This window comes from Neodiprion fabricii, chromosome 5, assembly GCF_021155785.1.
Source record: "Neodiprion fabricii isolate iyNeoFabr1 chromosome 5, iyNeoFabr1.1, whole genome shotgun sequence".
Lineage (NCBI taxonomy): Eukaryota > Metazoa > Arthropoda > Insecta > Hymenoptera > Diprionidae > Neodiprion > Neodiprion fabricii.
This window is the reverse complement of record NC_060243.1, coordinates 12,309,918-12,328,985: the sequence shown is the minus strand read 5'-3', so window position 1 is coordinate 12,328,985 and position 19,068 is coordinate 12,309,918. Positions and strand designations below refer to the sequence as shown.

General features: G+C 43.5%; 1 protein-coding gene across 1 annotated transcript; it reads left to right on the top strand.

Moving 5' to 3' along the window:
* The first annotated feature begins 3,472 nt into the window (after window positions 1-3,472).
* Window positions 3,473-4,810, top strand: LOC124183686 (uncharacterized protein F54H12.2-like). The gene has a single exon (XM_046572488.1). It carries the CDS (start codon window positions 3,473-3,475, stop codon window positions 4,808-4,810), a length of 1,338 nt encoding a protein of 445 aa, XP_046428444.1.
* Window positions 4,811-19,068: the final 14,258 nt, after the last annotated feature.

The window sequence follows — 19,068 nt, the reverse complement described above, 5'->3', positions numbered from 1 at the left end:
TGCCTCGAATACGCCGTACCGCGTCCGGTCGCAGAGCTCGTGCCGATTTCACCAAAGCAAACGCAGTAGCGCTGCACGCTCTGCAGAAATTGAACCCGTCGCAGAGATCGGCATTGCTACGCACGGCCGACAATTCGCTGGTAAAGACCATTTGTGAGTGTGCATTGAACACCTTGGAGGGTAACGTAGCACTGTCCAGAATTCAGAAAAATCGTCTGGCACGTCATAAACAGACATTACGGCGGTTGGCCAGCAACCGGGGTACCTGGAAGTCCAAAAAACGTTTTCTTGTTCAACGTGGGAACGGATTTCTCACCCTCTTGCTCGCTCCGTTACTCGGGACTTTAGCCTCCAGCCTCTTCTCCAAATAGCAAAATGGAACGTACAAAGAAGATGGTTTTAATTCCTATGGAGAGTATGGAGAGATTTCAACAACGCGTCAGCGAGGGTATAGCCACTACGCTTTCACCTGGAAATACAACTACCACACACACCGATCCCGTTTCAAGACTCGACAACGAGATGAAGGACATCTTGAACAAACCGTCGAAAGACGACGCAGAAAAATGGAAACTCTATCAGCAGGTACTTCAACGATATTTGTTTTTTGCAAACGACGCACGCAAACCCATGAAATTAGACGTTCTCGAGGAAAAGGAGAAGGAGGAAGAGGAGGAGGAGGAGGAAGAAGAAGACGGAAACACAGCCGATGAATCAATGATATCTCCCACCGTAGCTGCGAGTCCTGGCAACGTTCAAGCGCGCGCAAAGAAAGTCGCGTCAGCGGTACCAAAGAAGTATCGTGCAAAGGCCGAAATGCTGATGCGCGAACTCGGCAGCGTACCGGAACGATTTTCTTGGGATGCCGCAGGAACCGTCTCGTTAGACGGCGTTACAGTTCCCGGCGCAAACATCGTCGACCTGGTCAATCACGCCATGCGATCTAGGAAGACTTTTACTCCTACAGGGGCTGGTCAGTTTGCACGGTTTCTTCAGACGATCAACGTACCCCGAGAATACGTGGGGAACGATACGCTTTGGAAAGACATACGCACATTCGACGCTCCGGGTCTACCGACGGTAACATCGCAACAACTATCGACACACGCCAGTAGTTCCCCGACGAAGCGACGAAGTTCCGCAAACGTTACACCCGTAACCAGCCGTTCTCACGACGCAGGATACGCTCTACGCAAACGCACCACCGGAGCAAAATCCGGTTGGAAAACACTTCGGCTGAAGAAAAATGACGACTCTTCTTGAAGAAACGTATTACAATCCCTCGCATACTGCCGGTTACGCGGGAGCACGAATTCTGGAAGATGTTGCACGCGAAAACAACTCTCGCGATTCGGTGAGAAAATGGCTGGCAGCTCAGGATGCCTACACCTTACACAAGCCCGTGCACAGGAAATTTCCGAGAGCAAGGTACAACGTTTCCAACATAGACGACGTATGGGAAGCTGACCTGGCTGACCTGAGTTCCATGAAGAGCCGCAACAACGGTTTTCGCTATCTCCTGGTGGTCATCGATGTATTGAGCAAGTACGCATGGGTGGTCCCGCTGAAACGAAAGACAGCCGCAACCGTTGCTGAAGGTTTCGAGCAAGTGTTGCACACTACGCCGCGCAGACCCGACCTACTGCAAACGGACAAGGGTAAAGAATTTGTCGGGAGTGCTTTTCAGAAGATACTTCGCGACAATGAAATACGATATCGTGTTACTCGTAATCCCGATGTGAAAGCAGCTATCGTGGAGCGATTCAATCGTACACTCAAAGAACGCCTGTGGCGTTACTTCACGCATAAAAAGACGCAACGCTACGTCGATGTTTTGCCACAAATCGTGCAAGCCTACAACAATACAGTTCACTCGAGCATCGGCATGGCGCCGTCGGAAGTGACGCTTCGCAATGCTGCTACAGCACGTGCCCACATGGAAAAGCGTTATCCTCCGCGTCCAAATGGCAAACCGAGATTCCATAAGAATGATTTTGTACGAATTAGTAAAACCAAGGGAACATTTGAAAAAGGCTACGCGGCAAACTGGAGCGAAGAATTATTCAAGATCCGACGAGTGCTTGCACGTTCACCGATAGTGTACGTCTTGGAGGATCTCAACGGCGAAGTAATCGACGGCTTGTTCTACGACCCTGAACTTCAGCGTGTGGAGGGGGAAACACGGGGATGATAAAATAGCGTGTTATTGCAGTATGTCTCGCAGTCGTTGAGTGTTCACCGTTCGACTCGTGCATCAAAGAAAATGTCCCGGGATCAGTTTTACCTGACTTTACCGAGCAACAGCTCGATGCAGTTTTTTCCGGAGAATCGGACGTGCTGTTACATTACCCAGTTACCGCGTCAGATTCAATTAACGGGCGACTGGGAAGTCGGGCTGGCCGAAATTCATTATCCACTCACGTTTGAACACCCTCGGGGGTATGCGCCAGTGAAAAATGAAACGATACCCTGTGTCACGCATTACAATACTCCTGGGGAAGGTGCAGTCGAGGTATCAGATTGCAAGCTATCCGAAACCAACAAATCATCAAGGATCCCCGGCTGCCAGATGTTTATTTATTGCGATCTGGTGGAGCCACGTATCGTTGGAGATGTTTACGCCCCGCTGTTACGAGTCATTCAAACATGCGGCAAAGACAATATCTCACAAGGCGAATCAGAGATGAAAACACTATCACCACTGTACTACGTACCACTGATGCTCACGAACTTTCAAACCATCGAGATCGATATAAGAGATCAATTCGGTAGTCCAGCACCATTCACGAGCGGGACACTGACGGTAACGCTGCATTTTAGACGCGTTCAGTAATTGACTGGAATCACAGGAGTCGCTCAGCAAAAGAGAGAGAGGGAAAACATACCAGGTACGACATGGCTCATTATATACAACATTACGAAAATCAGCTCGGCGGTGGAGGCATTGAGACGGTTTACCGAGGAGCACCGCATCAACGCGGGCACGGAATCGGCAGCTTCTTGGGAGGCCTGTTTCGTCGAATACTACCTCTGCTGTCCAGTGGTGCTCGCGCGGTCGGAAGAGAAGCACTACGTGCAGGGATGAACGTCATGACAGACGTAAGAAACGACACTCCGTTCAAACAGGCAGTCAAGAGTCGATTCGTAGAATCAGGACACAAATTGAAAAGAGCTGCTGAAGAAAAAATTGATAAACTCATGAAGGGTAGCGGTTATAAAAGCCGAGCCGGCGGATTAGCGCGTCAGTCAAACATTGCCCGCGTCAACAGACTTGTCGGCGCGCACCGAGCAGCTGGTAGTACGAGAAAAATTAGACGAAGGTCGAAAAAGAAAACATCGGCCAAGATACCCAAGCGTGCCGGAACCGTCAAGAAAACTAAGCGGAAAAAGTGTTGTAAAAAACGGGACCTTACAGACATATTCGGACCCCGGTAAGCCCACGCGCCGCTCGTCTTCAATCTAAACATCAACAATGGCCTTCCTGCACGCGCACTCGGGTGAGTGTATGAAGTCGGAACTGGATTTGTTTTCTCTACCACCAACGCAGACGTCTATTGAGGCTGGTCAATGGGTACACTACAAGCCCGTATCATCTCTAACCGACGATTCCCCGATTGAATTTGTTGTACCTGGAAACGGTGATGAGTACATCGATTTGGCACACACTATGCTTAGCGTACGAGTGAAGCTACAACCGTCTGCTCCTACCCCACCGGCAGGCGAAGGCAACGCGGCTACTCCGCATGCCACTCCGGTAAACAATCTGCTTCACTCGATGTTCAATCAAGTCGATATATTCTTCAATCAAAAACTAGTCTCACCAGCCAACAACTCTTACGCCTATCGAGCATATATAGAGACTCTACTGAATTACGCACCCCCCGCCAAAAAATCCCATCTTTCTTCGGCTCTATGGTACGACAGCGAGGATGGAGTATCGGATGTATACGACGCCGACGCCGTCGGTGCTGACCGAGGTTTCATCGAACGCAAACGGATCATGAGCAATGCACGTACCGTTGATCTGATTGGACATCTGCACTGTGACGTATTTAATCAAGACAAATTTTTAATCAACGGTGTGGAACTGCGTCTTCGACTTGTGAGATCAAGAGACAGTTTTTGCATCATGGAAGCCGAAAATCGCCACAAGCTGCACATACTGGAAACTTCGCTGCTCGTTCGCCGAATGAAGATCAGCCCTGGAATCTTGCTGGCGCACGCACGGACGCTAGCCAAAGGTACGGCAAAATATCCCGTAACCAGAGTCGAGGTGAAGTCTTTCACCATACACGCAGGAGTACAGGCAGAAACACTGGACAATGTCATACTCGGACAACTACCGAAACGAGTGATAATCGGTTTTGTCAGCAATAAAGCCTTCAACGGCGACAGACAGCGCAATCCGTTTAATTTTCAAAACTACTCTTTGAATTTCCTGTCGTTGTACGTCGACGGGGTGCAAGTCCCATCGAAGCCGCTACAGATGAGTTTTGCCAAAGACGAACTCTACGTGGACGCTTATCACACCCTCTTCTCCGGTACGGGGATTCATTTTCTGAACGAAGGAAACGGTATCGGCCGACAGCAGTTCGCTAAAGGAAATTGTCTATTGGCTTTTGACCTAACCCCCGATCTCTCAGCCAACTGTACATCGCACTGGTCGCTCATCAAACATGGAACTCTCAGGGTCGAAGTGCGGTTCGACGATGCTCTCAAAGAAACTGTGAATTGCCTAGTGTACGCTGAATTTGATAATCTTATTGAAGTTGATGCTGCACGTCAGGTCATTACAGATTTTTCGGGCTAAGAAAGACAGGGAGATCACGCCCCTCCTATCACGACCGCTTCTATGATATACCAGGTGGTGATTTCCGTTAGAGAGAACACTGTGACTACACCACGCCAACGTCTTCAAGGGGAGCAACAGACCGGCTGGAGACACCCGATAAACAAAAATTGAGGCGGGGATTGTAACACAAGGCTGTATATAAACACCCGTAACTACGGTGCCGAGCCAGTCAGCATTCAAACTACGTCACTGCAGGTTCGCTCTTCCAGCTCTCTATTCATTCGACTACATTCTTTCAAGTTCAAGTATGGATTACGTGATAGATATTCAAGGATTTCGAAATATCTATGGTAAATTTATACCGAAAGAGGTGGCAGTCGTCACCATCGATCATCGCTACTCGGCGCACTGGTTAATAGAACCGCCATATCCCTTCACGGATCTGCCGCTCAAAGAACGTGGCGTGAACAATTACGTAACCTGCTACCATCATGGCATCGAGTGGTTTGAAGGTGATATCTCGCTGGTTCAATTAGACGTTAACCTCCGAGAAATCGCACGTAACGCTCATCGAATCTTTGCCCGTGGACACGATAAATGTAAATATATTGAAAGTAGTACCGCGCGTCAAATATTCAACTTGGAGGACATCGATTGCCCGGCGTTCGACAAACTGGAACGGTCTTCGGTATGGTGCTTCTTCCACGGTGTTAAGAAGGAGGAATTTTTCAAATGTGCGATGAACAATGCACTCAAACTGAAGAAATGGATCAACAACAACGATATTCTAACTAAATACGATTATACAGAAGCATTGTCAGCCAGTAAGCCCAAAATCACCGGAGAGGAGAGTTCGACTAGTAATCAGCCACTGCAGGTACCAAAAAGAAATTTCACGCTACAAGCAGTAATACCAGAGTCAGTCGCTTCACTGAAAATCTCTCCTGATCCGACTGCGCCTACGTCAGACGGCGAAGTTACCGTTCCCTACGAAATACTTACTACTGCGATTGACTTACGTACCTCCTCGCAATCTTCTACGAATGGTATGATTATCTCCGATAACGAGGGTGAAGAAGAAGAAGAAGGAGAAGAAGACGAGGTACAAAATGGACAGTCTACAGATATGGAGCGCGATGCCGGCGATTCCGAACGGGAAGACCGGGGTTTTTGCAGCGGATCAGATACCCCTCATCTGGACACGCCCGACAGCCTTTGTGTCAAACACGGATGATCACACACGCCCCGGTAGCCACTGGGTGGCATTTTTCGTCAGTTCCTCCGGACACGGTACATACTTCGACAGCTTCGGATTACCACCATTCGTCCCTCACCATAAGCGGACTTTACGAAGAAATTGCAGACGATACGACTGGAACGACAGACAACTTCAAAGCCTCACTTCTGATGTATGTGGACAATTTTGTATTATGTTTATGCACTTTATGGCTGCTGGTTTTTCTCTGCGGGATTTTCTCAATATATTTACTCCTGACCTCGAAAGAAACGATCGTATCGCAGAATTATTCCACAACCGAATAGCCCATGTCACAAAACGCAAAACTAACACCATCAATTCAAATCACATTTATCCTATAAGTTGTCTTCAATGTTGTACCTCTAAGAATTGTAATGTTGCTGATTATAAGGCTGGTAAATAAAAAACCTTGATAACATATCTTGTGTAATTATAAGAACATTGTAATTATCACTTAGTCGTTATCTGTAATAACCATGTATGTATTTGCACCTGTGTTAACCGAATAAACCTGCGAGGATGAGATTTGATTTTTCTATGCAATCCACCATTGAGTTCTGTTTCTTCACCCACCCACCCTGATCCTCGTACATCTAAGTATGCCTATAGTCTTGCATTCTATATTTTCCAAGCGCACGTAAACCTTAGGATAAACACTGACGGCTGGGTAAGGTCAGTGACACGAGCACCCGACACAGAGAGCAGGGATGGAGAAAGAACGAGAGCCGGGGTGGAGGACCTGTAACCACAAACGTCCAAGTCGCAGAGTTCGCTTCGTGAACGGAGGTATCGGGGCCAGATGGGTAGGTGGCCCCAGAATCGGCCGCACGGCCAGGGGCACCATGGTAAGGGGATCGTCCCGTGGTCAGGGTGCACAGGCCCAGAGGCCATCCCGTAGAGTCCGGAATCTGATTCGCGGTCAACTGTAGCCGGGGTAAGGGGTCGTCACACGATATTCACCACGTGGCGAGGGGGTCGCGGGCGAAGGGCTGACGAGCCGCGGAACTTCGAGGCGGAAAAACCGCTCCTTGGTAAGGGGTTGCGGGAAAGGGGTGGTCGTCCGGAGAAGCTTCTAGAATAAAATACCTCCTTGACGAGGGGCTGCGGGGAAAGGGGCCCCAAAATTTGCTCCGTGGCAAGGGGCGGCGGGGGAAGGGGATGGCGTCCCAAAGTCGCTCCTAGGCGAGGGGCGGCGGGGGAAGGGGATGGCGTCCCAAAATTTGCTCCGAGGCGAGGGGCGGCGGGGGAAGGGGATGGCGTCCCAAAGTCACTCCTAGGCGAGGGGCGGCGGGGGAAGGGGATGGCGTCCCAAAATTCGCTCCGAGGCGAGGGGCGGCGGGGGAAGGGGATGGCGTCCCAAAGTCACTCCTAGGCGAGGGGCGGCGGGGGAAGGGGATGGCGTCCCAAAGTCACTTCTAGGCGAGGGGCGGCGGGGGAAGGGGAAGGCGTCCCAAAGTCACTCCTAGGCGAGGGGCGGCGGGGGAAGGGGAAGGCGTCCCAAAGTCACTCCTAGGCGAGGGGCTGGCGCCGGAGAGGGGTGCGAGGGGGGTTTGTTGTGACGCCCCAAAGTGCCCCTATACTACTGTTGCAGTTTTCGATCTTCTTTTTAATAACATTGGCATCATAATTTTGACGGCCCTGTAAACTCTATTTTCCATGAAACAATTTTTTTTGAATTGTTTTCTCCAGACAGACCACTTTTCCGTAAGATTCCATAAAAAATCACCAGATCGGGCCCGCCTGAAGTTCTGGATTTAAAAAGTAAATTCTAAATCAAATCATGCGACTGTACAATGTTTTTTTTAGAGTCCAGAACCCTACACGACTGCATTCTGACGATTCTTTTACTGAATCTACACATTTGGCCGAAGATTTACTAAAGTTGGTAACAAAATAAGTGTATTCTTTTTATTAAAAAAACAATCTAAATATGCAAATTGCATAAAGTATCCATCCGCGAGCAGGGCTTGCTATACCTTTTACTCTTTCGCAATACCGAATGGAAAACTTACAACCTTCTCCAGCATTGTCTGTGTAAGCTATGTGTAAGGCTCCACTGTATGTTTGGAATGCCGATATTGAAATGGTGAATAAAAAAGCGCACCGCATGCATCACACAAGTACTTACGATTCGGAGTTTTTGGGACCTCCGCGCTGTCCAAGGCAACACCAGGTTGAGGCGTTGTACTTTCATCCATCCTGCAATGAATAAAATATTCTTTGTACAGATGGGGTGTAGGGAATAAGACTGGAATAAGTCGGGATGCGAACATGTCGGGTCAATTGTTATTGAGGAAGGGGGACTCTGCATAGAGGCCTTAACATTTTTTTATTTATGGAAACAAAAGTCGTATCTACAATCCGAAACGATAGATTGTTCGAAATGCTTCAATCGGCGTGTTAGAAAAATTGAAATTGGTATGTAACAAATTTTTGGAAGCGTTGTTTAGGAAATATTTTTTTTTGTTTAAAAAAAATGCATCTCCTACAATTTATTAGATTCCGATGTGAATATTTGATGACATGATTGTTGAACGGTTACCAACAAACGCTGATTTGGGATTTCCAAAGCGATTTGTGCGCGTACTCACATTTCGTCCTGGTTGACGATCCGGTTTAACGCCTCCATCTCAGTCGCCAAATTGTCAACAGGATTCGTCTGTACATAAGACAAGGAATATGAGATAATTCTGTTTGCAGCATTCAGTTTATTACGACTGCCATTGTTTCGTCCTATGAACGATTAAAACGCTAATCGACAACGCATACTGAAATGTTGATACAGGATATTCTTTCTCAACTCTTACGATTCTGCGTACGCGGGTTAGCGATTTTACCGTTCGTCTGAAAATTACTTTCGTTTTACTATCTACACAAGGGTGGTCGTTAGATGGCTTTTTTGGAATTTCAATGTTGGATGGTCGTAGATCAGCTTGAAATATATTTTTTTTAAATCTCTAATTTTTAAAAATTTTTATTCTGAGCCCTTAGTGACCCTGCTGGCCCGTAATTTTCTTTGCTCAAAATAAAAATCTGAAAGAGATTAAAAAATTTTTTTTCATATATTTAAAGCCGATCTACGACAATCTAACATTGAAATTGCAAAGAAGCAATTTAACGACCAATCCAATATCTATGGGGCATTCCACATCAAATTGCAACCAATGTACCTCACCTCCTCTCATTTTGATAATTGGTTAGTAGGATCTTGCAACCGACCCACAAGGGTCTCTGAATTTTTTTCAGATTTTTTTAGCCTCTGGTGAAATTTAAAAAAAAACGGAAAACCAATTTCGAAAACGACATTTTTAAAAATCTGAACAAATTTACACTGATTTTATGATTTAAAATACGATCCCATTATCGTGTCGTGCTTACAAATCATATTTTTAATTATAAAATCAGTGTGAATTTTTTCAGAATTTTAAAAGAAGCGTTTTCGGAATTGGTTTTTCAGTTTTTTTCTATTTCAGTGGTGGCTAAAGAAATCTGCAAAAAATTCCGACACTGTTTTAAGTCGGTTGAAATCGTGGTTGCAACATCATACAATGATCAAAATCGAAGAGGGTGAGGTACATGGGTTGTAACTTTGACGTGGAATGCCCCATATACAATATATATCTATTAGGATGGTCGTTGAACGAATTTTTTACGTTAATGGCTTCGAACATAAAAAACCATCTCTAATTTTTTCAGATTTTCATTCCGAGCTTTTAGTGGCCTTATTGGTCAGTGATTTTCTTTTTAATCAAAAAAAAAGGGAATTTTATGATTTCCGGAATCTTGCCTATTGACAGTGGTCTCAGATAGGAAATATCTTCAGGATTACGGAAAAAATTATTTAAAAAATCCCACCTGTGCGCAAAATTGTTAAGAATCGATTTGAATACCAAAAAATTAAGGATATTTGGAAATTGAGGAAAATGTTTTCCCAAAAGAAAAAAAAAAAAAATAATCGAAAATGTGTACTATATTCTTGGGCATTAGAAGGGAATTCCCCACACATCTTCCTATACAATCAAAAATGAAAACCTTTGCCAATTCAAGGAAAATTAAATAAAGTATAAAATACAACTACAGGTCCTTCCCTTTATTACTCTTCTTAATCTGAGTAAATAGACGAGCGTCAAACCTGCCGGTTTTTCCATACATGTAAAATAATTATGTTATTTACTTACCATCTTCATACCTCGAGAGCTGGCACTAAACTGAACACTGTGAAGCCTCTTAACTGGCTGCCTATATCAGAAATGGAGAGGGGTCCATACATTGTTGCGACTGAAATAATTTTGTCGTTCCGATCTCACATCTCTCAAAATTCTTAAGAAATACTCGTCAAGACTGATTTAAAATGGGCGTATGTTTTTTTAATGAGGAAAAGTTCTGACAGTAATGGAAAATAGAGATTACTAAAAACACATGTATTGTTTTTTAATAATAATTTTCTGTATCTCTTGTCGTTTACGAGATAAATGCGAAAAAACGCGAATTTCATGGAAAAGTCAGGTTTAGTGGCCCGTACTACCTCGCCGGTGTGAGTTACGACTTTTCTGCAATGGGCACTTTTGTAGAGCGTTTAATTCTGAGAAATACTTGTCTATGGTCAAAGCAATGCCATTGAATGCCGCTGAGCTACAGAAATTTAAACATAAAAAATCCGAGTTTCCGTGTATTTTCAATGGGAAATCTTTACACGCCTCCGTCTAAGACTTAATATTAACATTAACGGCTCAAACTTTCAGGGATTTTTTTTTTGTCTTTCCAAAAAAATTTCCTGATGGGACCGAAGAAAAAAATAGTCGAAAAAAAGCACCCTAATATACCCCCCTTTGGTCGTTTACCCACCGAAAATGTTGGATCCAAAAATTGAAAGCTCATTGATTTTTTTTTTATCACAATCGACTCGGTTTATTGTTTTTTGCATTATACTTCGACTTCGCCGGTCGACTCTCGATTCAATTATTTATGAGAAAATTTGCATGTATATCTCGAAATATATCCCGAAACGACGAAGTTTACAATGTATTACATTGTATGCGATCACGGCTTCCCCCAAATCTAGCTAGCAATTTTTCGATCGTCAGTCGCAACTCGTGTTACAAATACTCAACATCGTAATCTCGTAATAAGGGAGTGACTTCTGTATGTGCTTTGCTGCGTCGAAAAACATACAAAAATGGATAAAAACAAACCGCAACGTGCGCGCGATCTCTTCGCTTACCGTGGTTGTAAGAATTCTAAATTTACGGGAACAAAACTATACAGATTTCCTGTGGCAGGAGATTGCCGCCTTGATGCGTGGGTAAAAAATACCGGTAAGTGTTGCATTGTAATTATTCGCATTTTTTCTCGAAATGGAAAAGTGCAAGAATCTCGGAGAACAGTGAAATCCAAAATAACTAACGCTATGCGGAAAAGGATGTACTGAAGAATGCTTGGTTTATTTATTTCTTAATTTTTTTAAAAATTTTTTTTTATTTTTTTCGATTCTATCCAGCATACAAATTTTTTTTTTCTAAATTTCATTTCCTAAATGAAAAATGAGTGCTTTCATGAATCATGAGAAACGTCTGCCCTGTGGCAGACGTCTGCCGAGAAACGTATGCCGTGTTTCTTGATAATACAAAAAACTTGTAAAAAAATTGTGGTGGGAAAACATTGTTGAACAAATTTCCGTTCATGTTTTTTTCTTATATTATAGAATGAATTTGTTCTTTTCTCTGAACATGTATGAAATTGTTCAGAATTTTCACTCCATTTTAAATTCAATTTTTATAATTTTGGTAAAATCGTAAAGGGTGAATTTTTGATATATGTTAGGAGAAATATTCCGTGTTGCATCTAAGAAGTATGCGGGGTATTAAACGATCCGAAATTAAACCTATAAGAATTCTCGAAAACAGAAATTTTCGCAAAGAGACAGAAAAAAAAAAAAAATCATTGCACTTGCTTGCAAATATATTTACATTAATTTCATAGTAGAAAAAATTAAGTTTTCTGAAAGTTTTCTGAACAACATTTTTTTAAACGATTGATTTCAAACTTTTTCACTTTACTATGACAACAAAAAATGTTCTTCGCATCTGCAGAATGTTTTTTTTTTTTTACTGATTTTCACCTTATCGCAAAGTACTCAAAATTATCACCAAAACTCACTTTTGGTAGGAAAAAAAAATTCTTCTATCGAGTTTTAAAGTCAATATATTCACACGGCGCGGTTTGGCGCAGATGAGTCACTTGTTAATGCAGGTACATTTTTTCCGAAATCGCAGGCAATAAGTACTTGCTGACTTTATCACCGGAAACATTACGGACGTGGGGGTTATGCCGGGAGCATTTCAGCCCGATGTACTTCATTGGCAACAGACTTTCGCAACAGGCGATTCCTCTTATGTTTCTCGAGAGTGTTGACGATTCGAAGGCCCACCCGGAAGTCCGAACTTCATCCACATATGTGGAAGGTCCAGTGGATGATTGCGCAGTCCGTACAATGGTAAGTGATGCAATTTCTCTCGCAACGCCGCACCCGGTCGTGTTCGAGTCGTTGATTCTCAACGATTCTGCCGATGAACCGGTGCCGTTCATTTCCGCGTTTGCGGCGAACCACTCTGTCATACCGGCGGGTACCGTTTCCTCCGGTTTGACGGAAACGGTGCTTGTTATGCCTTGTGACTCTGTAGAGGTACAAAGCACAGGTGAGTCCGCCTTTGATACGGTTCACTCGTCGGCATCGGCGTGTGTGCCTACGGGCGTAGGTGAAGAAGATTTGCACGTTTCGGAGCATGCGCGTAAGTATAGGAAGACAGTGGTGAGCTTTGCTGATTCGGATGACGAAAATTGCACGTGGATGAGCGTAGAACCGCAACCCGATGATAGTAACCCTGCATGTCAGACGCCTGAGGGACACATGTCATGTGTGGGTGATCTGTCACTTCATGCAAAAGTGTTGCGTCATCTGCGTAAACAAAATGCCGCTTTGATACGGGAAAATGCATCGAAGACGAAAACGATTCGACAACTCCGTCAGAAGCTGAAACGAGCTTTGAGGACAGGTGCACGTGTGGAGAGAAAAAAATTGTCCCTCGATAGTTTTCTTGATCAGCAAAAGAGTTTGCGGCCGGCAGCAAGAACGATGATGAAGCTCCAATTGTACTGGAAAAATGCTCCTTACTCGGAGGAAGAAAAAGATCTTGCAAAGCAGCTTTTTTATTACTCAGCGTCTGCGTATACGCGTTTGAGAGATGCAGGATGCATGTTTCCGGCGGAAAGTACCGTGCGCAATTGGATCTCGGGGGTTGACATAAAACCCGGCTCCTGCGATTTCATATTCCAGAAGTTGAAAGTCAAAATTGAAGAGTTGCCTATCGAAAATAGGGTATGCGCTCTAAAATGGGACGAGATGACAATCAAACAATTTGAAGAATATTCGGAGAAATTCGATTGCATCGAAGGTCTGGTTGATCTCGGCCCACTCGGTCGAAGGGATGAACGCGCGCGCTACGTCTTCGTTTTTTGCGTCGACAGTTTGAACGCAAATCAATCATGGCGTCAACAAATCGCGTATTTTCTTCCCGGGACTGGCATGAAGGCCGAGGAGATTCATACCTTGGTCGATGAATGCCTCCGTCGATTGCATGAAGCTGGAGCCGTAGTTCACCTCGTGACATGTGATCAGGGTCCCTTGAACCAAAAATTGTTCAATTCTTGTTTAAAAGTGTCAGAGGAGAGTTCGTGCTTTATGAGCGGTGGCCGAAATTACTTTGCTTCATTCGACTTTCCTCATTTGATAAAACGTCTTTTGAGCACGTTGCGAACACACAAAATACTGTACTGGAGGGGTCAGATTATCGCTTCGTACGAAGATTTTGTATAAACTTGGAGATACGATAACTGCAGTAGTACCTCGAATCTACTCTCTCACATCTCCGAGGCGCACTTGTTTCCATCGTCCTTTCAGGCGATGAACGTTAAGCGTGCTTTTCAAATTTTGAGCCGCCGTTTTGCAGCGGCAATAACAACTGCAGGCAAGGGTCCGCACGGGCTCAACACGGAAACGTGGCAGGCTAGCGCAGCTTTTGCTGAGCGTATGAATAAAGTCATCGATTCATGCAATGCCTATGAGCTCTTGTGCCGAAATCCTGATAAGCGTTCGCTTGCCGACAAGAATCCCGAGATCGAGGAAACGCTGACAGAGTTCGTAAAGTTTTCTTCGGAATGGACGATTGCTGACCCAAGGAGAAAGGGGACGGCTGAAAATACTTCGCAACCACCGGTAATGAAAAAGGTGCCTTGTCTGAGAGGTCTGTCTCTGACAGTAAGAGCTATTCTACTTACGTATACGACGATAAAAGAGAAGTATCCCGGATTCGAGTTGGCAGCCGGACTGTGCAACCAAGATTCCGTCGAACACCTCTTCTCGAAATTTCGCCAGCGAGGTGGTGACAACCCAAATCCCACGGATCGGATGGTTCGCTTGTCTCTGAGACACATCCTTTTTACCGGATACATCGGCAGCGGCAGCAGAGGAAATGTACAATGTCCTGACGCCGTTGCTTTAATAGAACCCTGCACGATGGTAGCTCGGGCTTTCGATACGCCAGAGAGTATGCTTGCGGATCCCACCGAACACGAATTCGACGAGGATACGGCAGAAGTTGAAAATGCTGTGGAAGCTCTGAGGCAAGAGCAGGAAACAGAAATGGTGAACGCGGAGACGTTGAAAGAAACGAAGTTACCGAGCTACGAACTTTGTGCAATCAATTATTTTGCTGGTTACGTAGCTCAGCGCAACCTGCGCAAAATTTCCGTGCGATCGATGTCGTTTTGAAACCCTTAAAAAACTCCGGTGGAAGCGTCATCGCCGAATGAGGTGTATACTGAACTTCGGGAATATGAACATGCTGACGCTGATGCGCCATCGGTGTCATATCTGAGCCGGCCCACAGACAAGTTCGAAAGCATCGTCAGATCGCAACTCGAAGCTTTTTATCGATTGTGGAAGACGCACTGGGCTTGCGAAGGTCTTTTGATCAATCTTATAGATGATATTATATTACAGATACTGCCAGATTGTATCCTGACTGGTTTCACGAAGGTGATGAATGCCTTCAGCATCGCATAGAGCTTCTACGCTTTATGGTCGAAGTGAAGGTTTTCGCTCAGACTACATTCAACAATCGGGCAGTACGACAGTCCGTATCAGCTCGTACTATACACAAGCCGAACAGTGAGTTACGAAAAATTAAAGGTATTTAAATTGAATCGAAAGCTCTCAATGCGAAGATGTACCCTGACGTCAACCGGAGGCTCCATAGCTGCGCTCCATCACACTTTCTGTTGTGAAGACGTACCCGGGGAGGCTCAGTGAGTTGCGCTTAAGTATTCTCTTATTGAAGTCGTACCTGGCGATTGCCAGAGGCTCTATGAGCTGCGCTTCATGTATTTCCTTTTTTTTTGGTTTGAAGTCGTACCTGGCGATTGCCAGTTGCTCTATGAGCTGCGCTTCATGTATTTCCTTTTTTGAAGTCGTACCTGGCAATTGCCAGAGGCTCTATGAGCTGCGCTTCATGTATTTCCTTTTTTTTTTGGTTTGAAGTCGTCCCTGGCAATTATCAGAGGCTCGATGAGCTGCACTTCATGTATTTCCTTTTTTTTTGGTTTGAAGTCGTACCTGGCAATTAACAGAGGCTCTGCGAGCTGCGCTTCAACCCGTATATAAATTTTTTGGTTGAATATCGGAAAATGGCATATAGCCCTAATGGCTAGCTAGTTTACATGCTATAATGATTTAACTGGCGAATCACTGGCTCTATACATAATGTTTCTATATTTAACCCAAAAATTTAAATACGGGAACGGGGGGTGGTGTTGATTGCCTTCTCGTGGTGCCCCCCGAACACGAGTGCATTAATTTTTCTTGCTGAATACCAAGTTAAATGTTCATGCTTATTATCCTGTTTCAAGAATAGTTTGGAATATTATTAATTTCATTCCAATTATAGTGCACTCGGCTGAACAATCAACAAAAGTATGATTCACAGAATTCTTTCAACACTTTTCTTATTGACGTTCTGTGAAATCCAGACGTTATTCAGTCACAAAAATTTTAATAGTATATGTTCATGAGTGCTTCAATAGTTGGAAAAAACAAACTCTTACGGACATTCATCTGACAATTCTACATGCCTTTACCTTCACTTTGTTTCCTCCCCAAATCCCATTACGCCTTCATTAATGAGATCATGCTGACCACGCGTGTATTGAACAACTGTAGTATATTTTGATCTTTGCGGATTGATGTGATAATCCCCTCAAAATGTGTAGATTAAAAAATTAATATTAATGATGAATTAGTTTATTGTAATTAGTTGTTGCATGAAAAAAAATATGGTTATGAGTATAAATTTGACTAGTTTACTTGTTAATTTAGCAACGTCAATTTGCCAGCTATCAAGTGCATAACCTCGCCTCGAGACCGGAAGTCATGAGTCGTCACGGTAAATAATTCATGATTTTGTCCTCGAAGTTGCGGCTAGCTAACATTTTTATAAGACTCATAACAAGAATAATGTTCATCGGATGCGTAGGTAATTTCACTTTTTTCCCAGCATTTACGCCCTCTTCAATTGGTTTCGAAAGTCACGGTCCATTTGCTGCCATGAAAAAGTCTAATTTTGAATAATTATTTTCTTGTTTAAATGTTCGGGAACCCGCCTGATCTTTTTGTACAGTCATTTTTGAATATTTCTCCAAAAATCAGATTTTTCTACAGGTTTCGAAGTACTGTGCATGATCTCATTAAACAATGATTGGATTTGTTACGCCCCGACGTACCGCCTTGGCGTACCTTTTTCAAAATTCCATTTCATTTCATTTCTTTAATTATTTCATAACAATCTCATATTCTAATAAGGTCACGTACAGTCCTCGGCATCCGCTGACATTGTATCTTATTTGCTGACACCAGGAATCGCGCTATAAAATTACTGACCTAGTAACAGCGGCGCTCAGCCCGGGAATATCTCTCTTTTTAAGTCAAAATTATCATCAATAATTAGGATAAACCATTACCTTTGGAACCACCAAATTAAAATAGTTTATTTGTTAAGATGTGTGGATGAATGCGTGAGAATTATCTTAAGATACCTTCTGTTAACATCTTGTACGTATAAGTGACGAGATTGAGAATCGTCGGGATACCATCGAATGACGCGAACTAACGCTGACCATGTAGATTTCAACACCGGGAGGTCGCCCCGCACTTAATTGGCTAATTACTGTTGCAACTTGTTGCAACTGCAGATTTTTCCCTATTAATACCCTCTGGCCCAAGCAGCCATGTCTTACGTCTGTCAAGTCGCGAAGTGCGTGGACGTAAACCCGGATTAGCCCTCTCGAGCAATAGTAGCGTTCGGAAAATCTTAGTTGTGACCGGCCTAAAGTCTCGCGCTAATTCGTCAAATTCGAGCATTCAGTTATTCTATTAGCTGCAAGAGACTCACTTTCTCCTACATTTCCATCTTTACTGTTCTTCACTAAATCTCATCTTTTCTGTGAATAGACATTTTTATGCAGTTCCATTTTCCATAATTAAACTGAGTACGGCCCTGATTCAATCGAATCAGGTAATCTTAAATATAATTCCAAATCTAAAAGACTAAGTGACCGACGTTCAACGCCGTTCGATTGATCAACTCTTCCAAACTTGAGGTGAGGCTCCTGGTCCAGCATTCTACCGACGCAGACCGACACGATCCGACGGCTCTCAATCTCGTCGACCGATTCACCTAAAGCTAAGTCAATCCGAGTGTTAATCTTCGAAATTAAACGAATTCTTGTTTCACCTCTATAATCAAAATCTACTTCAGTAATTTTCATTCAAAATCAAGTCTAGAATTGGTGGCTAGCTTCACTACCCCCAATTAAATCGTACTTATTGTTTCCAAGAATTAACGAACAAGACTTAACCAATATATATATAATTGATTCAAGATAATCTAAAAAGAGAGATACAATCCAATAATCACGACCAACTAGTTAACCATCGTTCAGAGTAGATGTTCCTGGTACCAAATATTAATATCCTTTAGAATATTATAACACACGATTTGTATGAACTTGAACACGTTATAAATTGTTATTTTCGGCTCATATACAGAAACAGAATATACTTCATCTTTTACCAGTTAAATCATATTAACCATTTATTTTGAACGACCTTCTTCCCACTTTCTTTATTATAAAATTGCCTCAACAATTTAAACAAACCTCACAGACCTGTACAGGACTATAGCAACACGATCCTACAAATTACCGGCTTATCGAAAGGTAGGTCTTCTCTTAGTTTTAATAATTATTCATTGTCGTTACGTGGGAGCTTGATTATTCAGTTAATCATTAACTACCACCGCTCAGTACACCCTCACCCCCACGTAACACAAGAATTGGTGGCAGCGGTGGGATTTTGTTGCTAAAAGTGAGATTTGTTTAAATAAGAATAAAAAAAAAAAAAAAAAAGAAAAAAAAAAAAAAAATTTTTGTGTTGAAATTGAAAAACTGGTCAAACGCATGAAAAAACAAGTATCTTTCTTTCTAGATAATAATTATATAATTAACGACAAATTGTGATTTATTACTTGTGTACTTGTATGTATATGTCATAATATCCTGATATCGTATATTGCCGAATTTTCCACTGGTCATTTGTGTATTAACTGTGTTTCCAATATTTGTCTGAAATTGGCCTGAATTATTTCATGTGCATAAACAACCTTTCTCGATTTTGAAATGCCTAACGAAACGGGAAACCAGAGCGCGAACCGAACCAATGTATCCGCCCTAGACGCGAGTAATGCAATGATGGCGTCAATGGTGGAGTGCTTCGCGCTACAACACAGTACGCTTAATATTCCATATTTTGACGGGAAAAACATTCGTTTGAAAGATTTCTTACAAGACGTGCAAAACGGTTCAGTGTATGTTCCGCCGAATTCGGAAGGCGCATATGTAAAGTGCGTTC